Here is an 18790-nt window from a genome sequence, read left to right on the forward strand (position 1 = left end):
TCAGGAGGCAAATGGACAAAAGTATAGAGACACCTGGAAGGGAATATAATCAATACAAATCAGACGTTGTCATTTATTTTTTTTAAACAAAAGGCCAAACAACCAATCTGTGTCCTCAAACTTGTAATCAGTCAGTCGGCCAATTTAAAAGGTGACAAATCGTCACTGTGCTGTTAGGTAACACGGTGAGCACCACGCTAAAAAGGGACCAGAGGACGTGAAGGAGAAAGTTGTTTCAGGCGATTAGAAAGAGCATCAATCAATTATTTGCAGGAATGTTTGGAGCTACAAGCTACAGCTCCACTTGTACATCACAGATGTGGTGGAAAACATTGAGCTCATTCATCTCGTCTGTCTTAAAAGAGCGTGTGTTTGCTTTGCGGGATGCTCTCGGTGAAGACAAAACAGTGGGAAAAGTGATAAAATCCCTGAAAGAAGCTCTTAAATCATGACGTGTTTTTTTTTTTAAACGGCCCAGAGCTTATTCGTGCAGTCATTTGACAAGCAACAGTAGAGTGCAAAATATTAACCCGAGGACAAGCATTGTGGCGCTAAATCAATAAGCGTAAATAAACGTTTGCATTTCGCACAGTGAGTAAACATCGGCAAAGAAGATGATGCAGCTGCTGAACCACACGAACCACAGGTAACACCACGGCTTGACCCACAGGAAGGCCTGTGGGAATAACGTCACATTTGCTTGAAGTTTTAAGAGGGGGAAAGTAGCGCTAAAATAAAGCTCTGTGACCACACACATTGACTACATCCCAGTAAACTATTCCACAACAGTTAAACGAGCAAACAAGCACCTTCATCTGCAAACTGGTCGTGAGGTCTCCACCAGAGGGGTGCAATAACTTCACTTATCACCGCTGATCTCTTCGAACACATACATGTATGTGCTTGAACACACATGACACACTCTTCTTGACACGTGATTTTTCAACGCGATGGTCCACATTGCTTTGCAGAAGAAGATATTTATTTTCAGGTTCACAGCATTCCACTCATCTGTGGCTACTTGTAAAATGGGTTCATTCCAGATGCAGAAAAACCACAGAGAAGAATTGTGGAACAGCTCAGGACAATGCTGAAGCTCAGATTTAACCAGTAACGCAATTGTAATGCTAAAAAAAATATTTAAAAAAATAAAATAAAGGTGTGTGTTGGACACAAGATTGGGGACATTTTTAACCAGGTTATTGAAATATGATAAAAGTGTTATTCAGAAGACAATAAACAAACTATCATGCCATAATGTCTTACTTCATTCCATCAAAATAATAATAATCTTTTCACACATAACATGATACATTTCTTCCAATTACTTCTACTTTTGCATGTGTTTAGTGCGCTTATTCCGCCATATATTTAATGGCAGTGAAACACTGCTGGTGTTGTGTAATTGAGCAAGCAGGGCATTGCATCGGTGTGCTGCCCTCTTGTGGCAGAAAAAAATAAGATTTTCCAGGACATTCTTGAGAATAAAATACAAGAACAATGCTGTGGCGCGTATTAATCAAAACATATTGAAAGTCATAGAAAATTGCATAAACAAAATTTCCTTGAAAAACTGGAAATTCAAACAGTGCTTCAAGTCAAAAAGTGCCTTGCGAAAGTATTAGCCACCTCGAACTTTTTGACCTGTCACATTTCAGGCTTCAAACAATGATAAAAAAATAAATAAAATAAAATGAAACACTTAGTTTATTTGTAGGCTGACTGGTTAGCACGTCCGCCTTGGAGTGTGAAAGATGTGAGATCGAGTCCGGACTTCCTGGGTGGCTTTTGCATGTTCTCCCCGTGCTTGCGTGTTTTTTTTTTTTCCCGGGCAAGACATTCATGGCAGTTTAATTGAACACTTGTAATGTCCCTAGGTGTGATTGTGAGTGAATGGTTGTTTGTCTGTGTGTGCCCTGGATTGGCTAGCAACCAGTTCAGGGTGTACACCCCTGCCTACTGCCCAAAGCCAGCTGGGATCCTTGTGAGGACAAGCGGTTCAGAAATTGATGGATGGATGATTATTTGAGAAGAATCAACACTAAGTGAGAGTGGAGTGAAATGTAATACATTTTAAACTTTGTTTTATTATTATTAAAAAGGAGGACTTGTATATAAACTTAGAAATAGTCACATTCTTTCAAAACGGCTCCCAGCAGCTCATGTACATTAGATGGAGAGCGTTTGTGAACAGCAGTTTTCAGAGAGACACTCAAGTTGATTCAGGTCTGGACTTAAGACTTGGCCTTTCTAACAACTGGATACTGTATATTTAGTTTTGAACCATTTCATTGTGGATTTTTGCTTTATATTTAGGATTATTGTCTTGCTGGAAGTCAAACCGCCTTTCCAGGCTCAGGTCTTTTGCAGACTCCAACAGGTATTCTCCCACAATTGCCCTGAATTTTTTATGGCTGCATCCATCTTCTGCATATGCCCTGTCCTTGTTTGGGCTGAAATTATGTTGGGTGGTCTGATACGCCTTCCATTTCAATATTAGCGGAACAGTGCACCGTGAGATTTTTAAACCTTGTGAAATCTTTTTATATCCTAGTCCTGCTTTAAACTTCTACACAACTTTATCCCGGACCCATGTGGTGTGCTCCTTGGTCTTCATTAAGCTGTTTGCTCCCCAAAGTTCTTTTAACAGACCATCACGGAGCAGGCATATTTATCCTGAGACTAGATTACACACAGGTGGACTCTATCATCATCAGTCATTTAGATTGGATCATTCAGAAATCATCAGGGAACTTCTGGAGTCAGTTGGCTGCACTGTGAGAAAAGGGGGTAAATAATTTTGCATGCCATACTTTTCAGTTATTTGTTTAAAAAAAAAAAAAGGTTTAAATATCATATACATGCTGTTCAGCTTCTCAATTGTGTTCCACAGTGCCAAATGTGGCAAAAGTAGGAAAAAATGCTATATTGGGATAAATACCAGTAGGTCTTTTTTTTAAATGATCTGTCTTTTTTATGTTTCAAAAGTACTAGTGATATTTGTACATGTATCATAACTACTCAAGTATTGAGTATTTATGCTGGTATTGGTCTGGGGAAAAAAAAGTGTTATTGAACATCTTTACTAGCAAAAGGTCAAAAAGTTCAAGAGGAGTTAATACTTTCACAAGGTACACTGTATTATACAGGAAGGGTTTACCAAAAAATCTCGGTTGTTAGTATTGTCTTGTAACTATATACAATTTGTTTTCATCATTATTTTTGATATACAAATGAACCATTCAAAATGCAGTTGTGTCACCAAAGTCCTTGTTCCATTGGTTGTACGTATGGAGAGTCGCTGGGCTAACGCTGGGCTTGATGCGCTTCAGGGAATCCTCAAAGTCTTTCAACTTGATGTTGCGCATCTTTAAACGAGCAGAGGACGTTTTAGGAGGTTAACTTCCAAACTAGTAAGTAGAAGGAGCCTCTTTGATTGCATGAACTAACCTGACTAGCTGCCATGTGCCGAACTTGGTCTGGTCCCAATTCTGTATGAGAGAAGATTTTCACATTCAATAATCTGGATGAACTTTTAGGACACTAAAAGTAAATGATCATCATTTGCAAATCAAGGGGCAAAATGGAATCATTTATCGGTTGAAGGGTTCTTCTTACCTCTAATCGGCCCAAGTGCAGCATCTTTAGCCAAGGATGTCAGATCACTTCCGGAATATCCTGCAGTTGCTCTAAAATATGGAAAAAGTGACACATTTATCATGAAATAGGGGAGTAAAATTGTAAATATGGATGTGCTGACTATGAGAAACTCACTTTGCAAGCCAGCTCAACTCATTGTTGCTCAGCAGACTCCCGTGCTTTGCTAGAAGATGTTGCATAAGCGTGGCCCTTGTCTGGTTAAATATAATGTCAATATTTAAATTGAAAGTCAAGTCAAACATTTTCTTTACAGCAATGTGTTTGTGTAATATGAATTAAGCATCAAAATCCACCCGTTTTGACACATCTCGGGTGGCGGCCATTTTGCCACTTGCTGTCGACACACATCACAGTTGACCAAACACGGCTCAGCATGTAAACATCACATGACCAAACTCCAAAAACAGGTGAGCCATGATTGGTTACTACCTGAGCCCTGAGCAACTGTGATGTCATTTTCAGTCGACAGCGAGCATGAAAATGGCTGGCCGCTCATATGGATAAAAATGGTTGGATTTGGCTGCTTAATTCATAATCCACAAACGCAATACATTTAGACTAGTGGGGGTGCATGAAACATAATGCCAAGTACATTTTTGACTTCCAATATTGAAGGTTGATACAGAAAAAAAGATTTTGGAGGGAACAATAAATACCTTGTCATCAGGCAATGCTACGTAGACTCTTTTTGCAAAGCGCCTGTAGGACATACCAGACAACATTTTGATGATAAAAATAAGAACAGTGATAGTTGCCGAACAAAGGGTGACGAATGAAGTACCTCAAAACGGCTTCATCTAACTCCTGAGGTCTGTTGGTGGCTCCCATAACAAGCACCCTGTCATCTCCTCCAGATTGCACCTGGCCCACAAAAACACACCAAAAGTGACAATACAAAATAACTGTGATTATAAGCAGAGTGTCTGTTAAACATCGTAAATTTAAAAAAAAAAGCAGTCCACTCCGCTTACCCCATCAAATTCAATGAGGAACTCTGTTTTTAAACGGCGCGAGAACTCCTGTTCTCCCTCCCGCCTTTCACAAAGCAAACTGTCAACTTCATCTAAATGCGGCCGAAAAAAAAAAAAATATTTGTTCCAGTGTAAACAAAGGGGTACAATTTGGGTGTGAGGTTCGATTCCAAGTGTATAACACAAACCAATAAAGATGACAGAGGGCTGTAATTCCCTGGCAGCCGCAAATAACGCCCGGACAAGCTTCTCGCTCTCTCCCACCTGAAAAGACGTCACAATGAAATGGTGACCACAACACACTAAATATGTTACCGGAAATTGATCACATGAGCAAATTGCGTTTACATATTTCGACGTTAGACTGGCTGCGCTCATGTTGAAGAATGTGCTGTTTGACTCTGCTGCGACTGCTTTGGCCTGGTAAAAGGAAGTAAAAAATGGGCTACAATTACTGGCAATTTCATAACAACAAATACAGATTGATGTGAAATCATTCATTCACCAGCATGGTTTTGCCATTTCCCGGTGGGCCAAATAAGAGCAAACCTCGTGCTGGAGCTCTCAAGCCAGTGAAGAGCTACACAGGGGGAAATGAAAGCATCAATTGTGGAGCTTATTATGGTGAACATGGCACATTTTTAGACATTCACCTCCGGTCGTAAGGCAGGAAGAATGACGATCTCTTGGAGTGCTTGTTTAGCCAGATCCTGACCCGCAATATCATTAAATGTTACAGATGCTCCGCTGAAATAAACACATGAAAGGTATGCATGGACATACTCTAAAGAATATTTTCCTGAAAAAGTGCATTATTTCAACTTACGTGTCTACAATTTCATTCAGGATCATGTTTGCCAGTTTGCTGTCCACGTTCTTGAAATTTTTCAGTTCTCTCTTCTTGGGCTGCTTTGTAGGTCGACCCGCTTGTGGTGTTACCTTAGCCGCAACAAAAACATGTCATCCTGCATCATAACAAGCCACGTGATTATGAAGGTCAATTACCTTCAAATCAGGGATTCTGCTGGGAGGTCTTCCTGCTGTGGAGGATCTGGGGTTTTTGGACACCCCTCGAACCGCAGGCTGACTTTTAGGAACAGGTTTTGTTTGTTTCCGAGCATTATCCGAAGCATTCTGGGGTTGAAGCCTGCCTTTTGAAGCCAGTGTAGCCTCTGTACAAACAACAACAGTACTGATCATCAACATTTTTTTTCGTCAAGCGAACTGTATGGCAAATGTGTTAACCACTCTCTGACCTAAAAGTGCAAGTCTGTCTTTAGCCATGGTGAGGTTGGTGATCATTTTATCCTGAAGTCTCTTAGCCCTCTCATACTGCTCTCCTGTTGACAAGCACCTGAATTAGCATAAAAGCAAGCCGGTACTGTACTGCCCTGATTACTCGGCTCCTACCTTGTCCTGTGATCGTGACCGCGATGCCGCTTTCGAGCTCAACAATCCCCCTCTTATACCACTGCAGAGCCTCCTCCTTGTCTCCTGCCACCACACAAGAGTTGTTACAAACTGCTGTCACAAGACCGCATCAAGTAAGCTAGTAACCCTTGGGCACCGCAAACACACCTGTATCGTCTTCGTCGATCCTCAGTGCTTTGGATATATACTCAAACGCTTGCTTATGGTAATTTCTCACTACTTCGCCGCTATCTCTGCTTTTACTCGGGTTCGTTTTTACCGACATCACTACCTTGTTGAAATTCTACAGTTCAGACTTTAGCATATTTTTGGCACGATGCGGTAAAGTTGGACTAAACCATTATAACAAAGTCGGACGTGTGGCTTTTAACATACAGCAGCATCATTATTTTTTTTTTTACAACAGTACAACTAATCTGAAAACTATTCCGAAAATAGAACAATGTAGGCTTGTTTATCGTCGAGCTACCCAACGGTTTGGACGTGTTGTATTGATTTCAGAAAGCGACCCTTAACTTCCGTTTTCGTTGCATTCAAGGCACGCCCTCTGGCTGCAGCCCGGCAGCAAGTGGAGAGTTCCGTGTTCATTTTCAAAATAATAGCAAGGTTTAATATGAGCACAAGTCATTAATGTGATATTTCTTCATTTTTCGTTTTGGTTTTCATCATTGCGTTCTCTCTTTGTGTTCAAGACACTCAGAACCAACCATGATTGATTTGTGTATTCTTTTACACAAAATCACAAAATGGAGAGTCCAAATGAGTAAATAATAATAAATGGAATCATGCCTTTAAAGGGACTGATGGATGGAAAGCCATTTCAATTTAAATCAATACATTAATGCACTGCATCAAAAAGTCAATAATTTGTCACCTTAATAACAATCCAATTAAAATCAATTTATTTGGTCATATCAGAGGTTAAATACAGTAGTATCATCATCATGTAATAGGTCACGTGGTACCTGGAAGAGCAATAACATAATCAACTTGGTGTAAAAATTAATGGCATTTTCCTGTTTAATTTAGCATACTCATGGGCAGCATGGTGGCAATTCATTGCAACCTTCTATCTCTCCTTATTCTCTGACCAAGTCTTCTTTCACCATATCAGTAAATCTATTTGGTCTTCCTCTTTGTCTCCTAACCACACATTCTGCACTTTGTCCTGCTGAGACTGAGTGCAATTGCTGGTCACTCTCTCCAGTACATACTACATCTCCCCAAAACAATATCATCCTCAAATATTACAGCCTGTTGAGACTGCTGTCTGACTTCATCTGTGAAGCTGTCCATCACCACAGCAAACAAGATCCATTACTACTTTGAAGTCTTCTGCCACTTCAGGAGACAGCAGCAATGTACGGAAATCACATCACAGCATACAAAACCAATCCCACAATATAATGCAGATGTGCTGCTTAGTGGCCATGAAAGCTCCTCAATCTTGTTGGGTGTTTGGTAAATGTTATTTTCTTCAATCGTGTTTTATATAGCCTAGCGGTTGTCACCGTTAAGGTTGTGGCTTTGGATTTTCAGTGAAAAGTTGGGTACACCCTGGACTGGCCGCCAGCAAATTGCAAAGCACATATAACACAAACTAATTGGAATCATTTAGAATTATTGAGTTCAAAACAATTCGATAATTCAAAATATTCACACCGACACCACAGTCACACATTTTAATTTTTAACAATATATGTGCTCTTGTTTAAAAAAAAATAAAAAAAAAAATATATATATATATATATATATATATATATATATATATATATATATATATATATATATATATATATATATAAATAAGAAATTAAAACAAATAAAATAACAAATAATAATATTCAAAAAAATATTAAATAACGGTTATCAACGTGAACACGTCACGGTCGAGGCTCCGCCTGTTTTTCCCCACGAGCTCTTTAATTTTTTCCTTAATGTGCCTGAACCAATCACAGTTGTTGAAAGTCGTCACTAGGACTGCTTCGGCGACGCCCCTTGGCTTACTTGCTAATCAATCAAACCAACATTTTCCTAATTTTTTGACCGTGACAACTATCTGAAAGTCTAGTTTTCTTTCTGATTGCGTCCGCTGAGTTGCAATTTTTGTATTTTGTAGTTTGAGTCGCTTGTCAAAACGTAGGTTCTCCCTGTAATTGCCTCGCGACTAACCGGCCAACAACAAGCAGCTGACGGAACACTTTATCCTGTTAGCCTGCTAGCCGACTGTTTCCCCAGTCCCAACTGTTCTTTGTCTCTTCTCTACGAACAAGTTAGCCACAGCCGGCAAACGGCAGTCGTGATTGCTGACACTGGCTTACAATCAGATTTTAACCGACTGACAAGATTTAACTACACCAAAATAGGCGTCTTTGGAACCAAGATGTCCAACCGAGTGGTGTGCAGAGAAGCAAGTCACGCCGGGAGCTGGTACTCCGCTTCGGGTAATTGTCAACACAGCACCGGCCGTGTTAGCACACCGTGTGATAGCTGCCTTTTGTCTTTCCCCCCCCATTCGGCGTATGTTTTGGCTTAGCTAGCATTCCGTTTTGTTCCGTCGTTAATATCCAGTGACAGCAACCCCCCCAAAAAAATCGGAGCTTCAGACAACACGAGCTCACGTTTGGTTTGCAATCCAGCCGATTGCGATAAGAAAGCCAATAGTTAGCAACGGCTTGTTTTGATCGGTCCTTGTCATTCAGCAATTTCTACTGTCGCGTTTGAACATACACACAGTTCGACATTTTCCAACAGTCAAAGAAAGGGGAAAAAGGCCCGTGTGACAGATTTTGCATAGCCTAGCTAGAAATAACATCATGGAGGCAGCAACTCTTTGAAGATGCCAATTGTTGTGTGTGACGCTGGAATGATTTAGTTATCCCGTTAAATAGTCCTTGCTGGGCAACAAACAACTCGGTAGGACAACAGCATCCGCGTTCATTTCAGCAGCCAGTCGTTTGCCTGTTATCCCTCTAAGCCTCCATGTCTGCATTGTAATGATAGCAAGTTTGCCCTACAGGTCGTGTCCATTGCTCGATAAGAAAACCTGCATCATTGCCATACTCAGAATTAATGCACCCGCAGCATGTTTTAACTTAAATCCATATTTATGTAAGGCTCACATCCTTAACCCATATTTCGTTTGTACACCCTGGTTACAACTTCACACATTCCCCCCAGATTTTTATTAATTTAGCTACATAAGAAGGTGCAGTATTAGAAACACTTTCTCAGTCTCTTGCAGTAATCACAAGGGGTGTGTATATTTCCGGTAAAAGACGATTTGATGCAGTATCATATAACATATAACACCCTACAGCAATAAACGTTTAAAATAAATAAATACTTTGACACTGCCGATCAAAGCTGAGCATTTTAAAGCCCCTTTTTCAAATTGAAGCTCTTGAATTTGATCACGTTGACAATTCCAATCATGGCTGGGTGCATAATGGTTGGCTTGCAGCACACTGCGTTTGTGGTCAGCACGTCTGCTTCACAGTTCTGCTGTTCCGGGTTTGATTCTGGGCTGTGGCATTTTTGTATGGAGTTAGCATTTTTGCATGCTCTCTTGAGCGTTTTTTTTCACCGCCAGGTACTCCGACTTCCTCTCACATAAAAAATAAATAAATAAAAATGCATGTTGTAAATGTGAGCGAGTGTGAATGGTTGTCTATTATGTGTCATGTGATTGACTGGCGGTCGGTCCAGGTTGTGCCCCACCTTTCGCCTAAAGTCAGCTGCAATATGCTCCAGCTCACCCACAAGTCAATGCGATAGAGCAAATGGATGGATAGATTGTGAAGGTATAATATTCAGTATTTGTCATCATGCATTTGATTGTCATTTACATAACATTGGCCAATTAACACAGGAGGTAAAACATGGCAGAAACTTCAGGAGTTTGACCTTAATCGTTAATCAACAAAGGTGCATCTTTCTAATTAGCATCTCTATTGAAATAGATGATTTGATGGATGTATACAAAGTAGTACAAGTAATTTCCAAAGAAACCTTCTCTATTTTCAGGAGCCCAGCTGAATGCACAACTCGAAGGCTGGCTGTCCCAAGCACAGTCTACAATCATGCCCGCCAGAGCCATCATAGCTCCGTAATCACATTGAAAATTTGAAGAGAAATGTTATCTGGGCCTTAAAGCCATCTCATTGTGTTGCTTATTTATTTATTTATTTGCAGGCATGCAGGGTATACCTACTGTGGTGCTTGTGCCGCGCATGCCTACAAGCAGGTTGACCCTTCTGTTACGTAAGTCTCTTATGTTCTTGACAAGATGTTAAAAAAAAAAAAAAAAGTCTTAATTCGGACAAATTATTTTATCATTGAATTTCTGATGGTTGGCAGCTGTGTAATAGTTTTTACAAGTGCTAATGCAAGGGAAGTGCTTTAGCAGTACTAAATTGTAAACACCCTAATTTGATGCTTGCCGAACTTCGGACTTGTGAGCAACGCGGAGACTCGTTCAGTATGCTGACATCTTGTGTGAAGTCAAGACTTCTTTGCTCTTAAAATTACAACCAACAAAACCTTTTGAGGTTCTGGTACTGTGGAGTGAAACGATGTGTGTTACCCTTCAGTCGTAGGGTCTTTATCCTGGGACCCTCTCACCATGTGCCCCTTTCCCGCTGTGCCCTATCATCAGCAGACGTCTATAGAACACCTTTGTATGACCTGAGAATCGACCAGAAGGGTATTCATTCTTCATTCTTTTTTTTTTTTTTTTGAATAATTTTGTTACTGTCTGGAATTAGAAAACAACCTTTATTTTAACTTTCTTGACTATCACAGATAGTTGACCATTTTTTCATTGAAACTGAGATGTCCACTCAAACATGCACTAATGACAATTTTTGATTTCCAGTTTATAGTGACCTCTGGAAAACAGGGTTGTTTGAAAGGATGAGCATGCAGACGGACGAAGACGAGCACAGTATTGAAATGCACTTGCCTTATACTGCTAAAGCCATGGAAAGGTAAATCATGTTTCATTACACAAGTGTTAGGCTGGATTTACACTACAAGGTTAAAAATGGACACAATTCTGCTGATTTTTTTATTTTTTTTGCACCCAAGTAGCATAAATGGGTGTGTTGTCACAGCATAAAAGGGGGGAGGTTTGTAATCAGGCCTTTTTCGATGGGAAACCCAATTCCAAGCAACTTAAATAAGTATGACATATGTAGATCATTTAATATTTGTATTTTTTTGTTGGTCATCTTTTTTGTTGTCACTTGTGTAGTTGCCTACTTGCATTTTGGCATCTGTGCATGTTGTTTGCTTTATGTATTCAGTTGATTTAAGCAAATTGTCAGCACTCTTCACAGTAGTACGTGCTGTAAATGTGAATCACATTGGCGCAATCGTTCCCTTACATCACTGCACCTTGAGTCAGTTCACTGACTGATTCCAATTCTGGTCAGCCACAAAGATGAGTTCAGCATCGTCCCCGTGCTTGTGGGCGCTCTGAGCGAGTCCAAGGAACAAGAGTACGGGAAGCTGCTCAGCAAGTACCTGGCAGACCCTTCCAACCTTTTCATTATCTCATCGGACTTCTGCCACTGGGGTCAGTTCCCATCTATTCCCATACAATTTGAGTGATCTTTATAAAAAATAAAAAAAGTTGACTTCATCCTTTTTATTTTAAGGTCAGCGGTTCCGATACACGTACTACGATGAATCTCAAGGGGAAATCTACAGGTCAATTGAGCATCTTGACAAAATGGTAAACACTGTCAGATTTTTGAGTGCATTAGAAAGTTGCTTTCCAGAATAGAATACGTCTCATAATCAGCCAGTCCAATATTGATCATGTTTTCCATTGGATGAAGATCATCCAACGTCATTGTGTGTTACCGGTTTGTTTTTAAAGGGAATGGGCATTATAGAACAGCTGGATCCCATGTCTTTCACCAACTACTTGAAAAAGTACCACAATACCATCTGTGGCCGCCACCCGATTGGAGTGCTGCTAAATGTGAGTACAGCATTGCAAAATTTAGCATGCTTATATTGGGCAATGATTTATTTATTTTTTCATTGCGTTTAGTTGCATTTTACATACGATTGCTTATTTTAGTTGCTAGCTTGCTGGTGTTCATCAGAACTGTAAAGTGACACAGGAGGTCCTAAAAATAGTTTGTCTATAACAGTACTATAATTTTAATTACAATGTTCAGTGGTGTGGACTACCGCTGCGTCGCATACTGAGAGGGGTGGGTCATGTAGCTAAATATGGTTTACTGTTCAACAAATATAGTACTAACATTACTGCCTATTTATGTTGAAGACCATGCATGCAGATGCTTTCATCTTTAGTGAGCACTCAACATTTTTACTATTTTCAACAGAAATCATGATTATTAAAATGAATGTGACTTTTTATACCCAAATTTGAACAAACTTTGAGAAGTCAGAAATTTAATTTCATTCAACAAACATTTTTTGCCATGTTAATTTCCATAGCTGTCAATCTAGGGCATATTGACATTTTTCCACATTTTAGGCTTCAAACATAACAAATATTTTTTTGAAGACGAATCAACACCAAGTGTGACACAATTGTGAAGTGGAATGCAATTTATATATTTTAACCATTTTTTAACTCTTTGACTGCCATAAACGTTATAAAACGTTTAGCATAAACCTAGGGAAGGGCGCCGAGGACGTTAACTCTTTGACTGCCATAAACGTTATAAAACGTTTAGCATAAACCTAGGGAAGGGCGCCGAGGACGTTAAAAGACGTCCCCTATGTTTTTTTTTTTTTTTTTCAAAAACGGGTGCAGGAAAGCCTTGGGCAGCTGTGCTGAAAGAATCAGGCTGATCTGATTAGTCAAAGACTCGTTTTGGCCCCTAGAGGGCAGCGATGACTCTCTTTGCACAAGGTTGGATGGGCCGCCCACCGTGGGCGTCAGTAGAAGACGTGAGGCGGAGCTAGAGTGTTGAGGAGACAATGGCTGATCCAAGCCACAATGGCTTGACCAAGCAACCGGTTACAAGCAGCTCAGCTTGAGCATTTTTTTCAAAGACGGAAAGCATCAATCAATACTAAAAAGCGCATTGATGTCAACGATGATGATGACAACGAGCTCTACGCCAAAGTTGGAAGCTTTGGCGTGACTGTTATGAACACGTAGTAAGCCTCACGGCTAAGCGCGGCTAGCGCGGCTAGCGCGGCTAGCGCTGCTAAGGCCGGAAAACGCGCACAATAGCCGGCCGGGTACTTCTACACAATCGGACATTCGATCGGGCGATGGAGAGTTGGCATCGACCAATGCAGATTGATGATGATGAAGAAGATGAAGCTCTACGCCAACGTGACTGTTATGAACACGTAGTAAGCCCCACCGGCAAAGCGCGGCTAGCGCGGCTAGCGCTGCTAAGGCCGGAAAACGCGGAGCTGCACAAGCGGACATTCGATCGGACAATGAAGAGTACCCCGAGTCCAATGCATATTCATCGGAGGAGCGGGTACAGTCTGATCACGGAGAAGACACTGTTTCTGGACTACGATGCCACCATGAATGGAGTGGATCAGAACATCTCCTACCAACCCGGTATAGCAACTGAAGGACACGGGGAAGCGAGACGTAACACCACCGTAACGTAACCGTAGCATGATCCTGATATTAGACTTGATGACACTGCAGTATATACTTGCTATTCCCCGGAAAAAAACGGCCGGCAAGAAAGTGGCGCACGCGAAGAGGCAATCTTGTGCAAATGCTGTTGCGTCTCCTTGCACGCAGGAGAGTGTTACAAAAAGAAAAACTGTCGTTGAAACATCCACATATTTGTAAATAGCACCACAGTTGCACACATTTGTAAATAGTTTGCCAAATTGTTGTCAAATTGTTACACTGTTGAATGTAAATAAACGTATTTTGCTATCAAAAAACACTTTTTCATTCTTGGTGGTAGTGTTTTATAGAAGTAAAGCACTATTTAGGTGTTTGTGGCATCATTCATGGACAAAAAGAAGTGTCAAATTCACTAGAATGCATGAAATAATATCGTTTCACTAAAAGCTTGATTTCTCCGTATTTTGGTCCAACACGGGCGAAATTGGGTCAAACTAACCATTTTCTATTGTTGATTACTAAAGAACGGAATAAGGTAGAAACAAACTCTTTTTTTCTGATGAAAGATGAAAGTCCAATCTTTCATTTGGTAGTACGTGTGTTTCCATAGTCCAAACAGAACATTTTCTGTGGACCTTGAAAATCAGTCAAAATGCTTAAATCGGCTGGCACTGGCGGCATCCCTTTTCTGAAAACGTCTGGCAGTCAAAGAGTTAAAAGACGTCCCCTATGTTTTTTTTTTTTTTTTTCAAAAACGGGTGCAGGAAAGCCTTGGGCAGCTGTGCTGAAAGAATCAGGCTGATCTGATTAGTCAAAGACTCGTTTTGGCCCCTAGAGGGCAGCGATGACTCTCTTTGCACAAGGTTGGATGGGCCGCCCACCGTGGGCGTCAGTAGAAGACGTGAGGCGGAGCTAGAGTGTTGAGGAGACAATGGCTGATCCAAGCCACAATGGCTTGACCAAGCAACCGGTTACAAGCAGCTCAGCTTGAGCATTTTTTTCAAAGACGGAAAGCATCAATCAATACTAAAAAGCGCATTGATGTCAACGATGATGATGACAACGAGCTCTACGCCAAAGTTGGAAGCTTTGGCCTGTTACTATCACGTAGTAAGCCTCACCGGCTACGCGCGGCTAGCGCGGCTAGCGCTGCTAAGGCCGGAAAACGCGCACAATAGCCGGCCGGGTACTTCTGCACAAGCGGACATTCGATCGGGCGATGGAGAGTTGGCATCGACCAATGCAGATTGATGTCAACGATGATGATGACAACGAGCTCTACGCCAAAGTTGGAAGCTTTGGCCTGTTACTATCACGTAGTAAGCCTCACCGGCTACGCGCGGCTAGCGCGGCTAGCGCTGCTAAGGCCGGAAAACGCGCACAATAGCCGGCCGGGTACTTCTGCACAAGCGGACATTCGATCGGGCGATGGAGAGTTGGCATCGACCAATGCAGATTGATGTCAACGATGATGATGACAACGAGCTCTACGCCAAAGTTGGAAGCTTTGGCCTGTTACTATCACGTAGTAAGCCTCACCGGCTACGCGCGGCTAGCGCTGCTAAGGCCGGAAAACGCGGAGCTGCACAAGCGGACATTCGATCGGACAATGAAGAGTACCCCGAGTCCAATGCATATTCATCGGAGGAGCGGGTACAGTCTGATCACGGAGAAGACACTGTTTCTGGACTACGATGCCACCATGAATGGAGTGGATAAAATGGATCATGCAAATGCTGTTGCGTCTTCTTGCACGCAGGAGAGTGTTACACAAAGAAAAACTGTCGTTGAAACATCCACATATTTGTAAATAGCACCACAGTTGCACACATTTGTTTATAGTTTGCCAAATTGTTGTCAAATTGTTACACTGTTGAATGTAAATAAACGTATTTTGCTATCAAAAAACACTTTTTCATTCTTGGTGGTAGTGTTTTATAGAAGTAAAGCACTATTTAGGTGTTTGTGGCATCATTCATGGACAAAAAGAAGTGTCAAATTCACTAGAATGCATGAAATAATATCGTTTCACTAAAAGCTTGATTTCTCCGTATTTTGGTCCAACACAGGCGAAATTGGGTCAAACTAACCATTTTCTATTGTTGATTACTAAAGAACGGAATAAGGTAGAAACAAACTCTTTTTTTTCTGATGAAAGATGAAAGTCCAATCTTTCATTTGGTAGTACGTGTGTTTCCATAGTCCAAACAGAACATTTTCTGTGGACCTTGAAAATCAGTCAAAATGCTTAAATCGGCTGGCACTGGCGGCATCCCTTTTCTGAAAACGTCTGGCAGTCAAAGAGTTAACAAATAAAAAACTGAAGACGTGTGAAGTTATTCACCCCCTTTTCTCTCAGTGCAGCCAACTGACTCCAGCAGCCCTGATGATTTCTGAATGATCCAATATTGACCTGAATGATTGATGATGATAAAGTCCACCTTGAATGTGGAAAAATCAGATTTTGCATTTCTATGTGGAGTTTGCATATCATCCCTGTGCTTGCGTGGGTTTTCTCTGGTATTCCGATTTTCCTTCCACGTTCCAAAAATGTTTGTGTACAAGTGATCAGTCCGTGTTGTGTGTTTTGTTGTGTTTCAGGCTGTAACTGAGCTGAGGAAGAACGGTATAGACATGAACTTCAGTTTTCTGAACTACGCTCAGTCGAGTGAGTGCAGAAACTGGCAGGACAGCTCCGTGAGTTACGCTGCGGGGGCGCTCATCGTTCATTGAGGTCGTCGATCGCAGGGGCCACTGCGGCATCGCAGCCCTGCCATTTATTGTCAATTGCCATAACCTGACCTATACACCGCCCCTCCCCTCCACTTAAGCCCCTCCTCGACGCCCCCAACCAACGCCTTGTATTTGCAGGAAGGACCGAGCCACGTTGCCCTCCCAACTCTTCCCTTAGGTGGAATATTTCAGTTTAAAGTGTCATTTTGAAACGATAAGATGAGAGGAGCGGTTAGGGTTGAACATTAACATGGTTTGAAGTTACGTGGGGATCTTACTTGGGCTCTTGCAAGGGCTGTCGTCGTTCCATGCCCTTTGACCTCATAATGGATTTTGAGTTGTGATAAGCAATCTACTTCAGACACTTGGTGGTTTGTTCACATTTCATCTTCCTCGAGAGAGAGAAAAAAAAAAGGAATGAAAAATCTGCAGATCATCATGGAAATACAAAAATAGTAACATGTTGCAGGGTGGAAGTTAAAGAGGTGTTTTTCTGGCTGCACTAAACATAACAAACTACCACACCAGTTTCATAGATAACTAACTACTCGACATAGTAAGCTGGCGTTTCTAACAAAAGGGCTGCATTCACTAACCCCCTGCTTTACAAAACCAAAAACATATATAGCTCAAATTACTTAAACATATTTTAATCACATAAAAATAATAATTATTATTTACCCCTTAGCTAGTTTTAATAGTTGTGCTATTTACTTGAGTACTGTGTGGATTTAGACGCAAGCAGTGTTGTTGTAGATGCTATTTAGTCATCATCATTTACCCAGTAACCTAATGGTGCAACAACGTACTAATAATGTTGCAACTTGTCCTTTTCTGCATACAAATTCCACGTTACCCAAAAGTAAACAACACTTCACATTGCTAACACTTCTAGTGTGAAAAAAAATAATCATAATTTATTTACTGCAGGAACTTGTAGCACATTACCAGCATTTGTTGTCATGTTTTGACACAATCTGGAGTCATCATTGAATTGAATGGCATTAGGAATATTTGAATCGAATCATGGGTGGCTTGAAAGCTTTTTTCCATCTGCACGAAGCCTTAAATGCTTTGCTGGAGTCGGGATTGAGCAGTTTGACCTTTACATCTGCTAAACATAACGAAAAGCTGAATGCCAGCAGTTACCCCAAACCTAACCCTAGTGGCAATATATTTCAGGCAGCGCACAATTTCCATCATCCCACCAGTTGAGGATGATCACTTTTAAACGTTTCTCCTCCAAATGTTTCCACTCTTAAAATGCTTAAAATAATCAAGTATTTTAGCCTCCTTTTGAAAAATAAGCTTATTATTAACGTCTCACTTAACACAAGAACAAGTTTCCTGATTTGATGATGATTAGTCGGCTGTGGTACACATTTTGAAAACATTGTTGACTCCTTGTATTATAGCAAGTCACAATTGCAATTAATGACCCATATTTATGGGAATGTTTTCTCAAGGTGTTCCAAAAAATGACATTTGGCTGTACTCATTTATGTTAAGCATGTAGGTGATGCAGTCCTCTTGACGTTTTGTTGTCCTCAACAGCAGTTTGGAGAAAATAATGTTAAGTGAGCACAGATTGAAAGTTGGATCAGCAGTCAGTCACTTGGCCTGGGGTTGATTTCAAACCAGTAAAGCACGACACTCTGTGTTATTGTGCCTTTTTATCAATGTTGCACAAACACATTCAAAGTATATTCTCACAGATAGTCTTATTTCGAAAGTGTAATACTCCCCCCTGTGTCCTGCCCTGCCCCACCCCTGCCTTATCTTACCTGGTGTCCATCATGTGTGAGACCCCCCCCCCCCCCCCCATCTGTTGGTCTCAAGTGGCACCAACTGTTTTCTCAACTGCTTTCTCCAGCAGGGATTGGCGTCTGCCACCCCCCACGCCCCCGCCCCGCCCCAACCACACATAATTCCTGTAGTGAGACAAAGTCTGAACCTCAACACTGTACTTTTGCTTTTTAAATTATCCTTATTTGTATTTTAGATTTTTTGTATTTTATTTTTCTTGCTCAGAACACGGCAATTTACACACATCATTTTCTGAAAATATACTACTCCCGAAACGGAGTTTTTTGATCTCAGGTTCCACTGGCAAAGCATCGCAAGAGATTCTTCTGATCAGGCAAAGGATTTATGTTACAAAGCAAGTAAAATGTACTGAAAAGCAAGTCTGTTGTCTTGTGTTTCCTTATAATTACACTTATTACTCCAAGTCACTTGCACAGACTTATGATACAATCAGGAGCATGCACATTACTGACCAACTTTTCTGAAACTATAATATAGGAGAATTGTATCGTAACAGTTTCTGAATCATAATGATGGTACACTTGCTTGTCATGTATTCATTATTTTTTAAAGGAGGGGTGTTATTGAGCTGTCT

At 41.0% G+C, this 18790-nt stretch overlaps 2 protein-coding genes across 3 annotated transcripts; one reads left to right on the plus strand and one right to left on the minus strand.

Moving 5' to 3' along the window:
* Positions 1-960: 960 nt before the first annotated feature.
* spast (spastin) lies at positions 961-6580 on the minus strand. Its single transcript, XM_086093091.1, has 16 exons — positions 6210-6580; positions 6042-6125; positions 5888-5971; positions 5637-5803; positions 5458-5570; positions 5285-5378; positions 5137-5211; positions 4980-5051; positions 4820-4895; positions 4632-4723; positions 4442-4521; positions 4317-4359; positions 3775-3854; positions 3619-3689; positions 3451-3491; positions 961-3368 (listed from the first exon to the last, which is right to left on the minus strand). Exons 1-16 carry the CDS (start codon positions 6325-6327, stop codon positions 3243-3245), a joined length of 1416 nt encoding a protein of 471 aa, XP_085949217.1. The 5' UTR covers positions 6328-6580; the 3' UTR covers positions 961-3242.
* A 1450-nt stretch (positions 6581-8030) lies between these two features.
* Positions 8031-18575, plus strand: memo1 (mediator of cell motility 1). 2 transcript variants are annotated; one of them, XM_086093094.1, is made up of 9 exons: positions 8031-8506; positions 10089-10170; positions 10257-10325; positions 10655-10767; positions 10939-11050; positions 11498-11640; positions 11723-11799; positions 11947-12051; positions 16258-18575. In XM_086093094.1, the coding sequence occupies exons 1-9, from the start codon at positions 8446-8448 to the stop codon at positions 16387-16389; spliced, it is 894 nt and encodes a 297-aa protein (XP_085949220.1). In that variant the 5' UTR covers positions 8031-8445; the 3' UTR covers positions 16390-18575. The 2 variants fall into 2 exon arrangements, with proteins under 2 accessions (XP_085949220.1, XP_085949221.1); XM_086093095.1 differs by lacking the exon at positions 8031-8506 and adding an exon at positions 8525-9865.
* The last annotated feature ends 215 nt before the right edge of the window (positions 18576-18790 follow it).

The sequence above is a fragment of the Leptonotus elevatus genome, chromosome 13, assembly GCF_054856555.1.
Source record: "Leptonotus elevatus isolate MCC_2025b chromosome 13, RoL_Lele_1.0, whole genome shotgun sequence".
Lineage (NCBI taxonomy): Eukaryota > Metazoa > Chordata > Actinopteri > Syngnathiformes > Syngnathidae > Leptonotus > Leptonotus elevatus.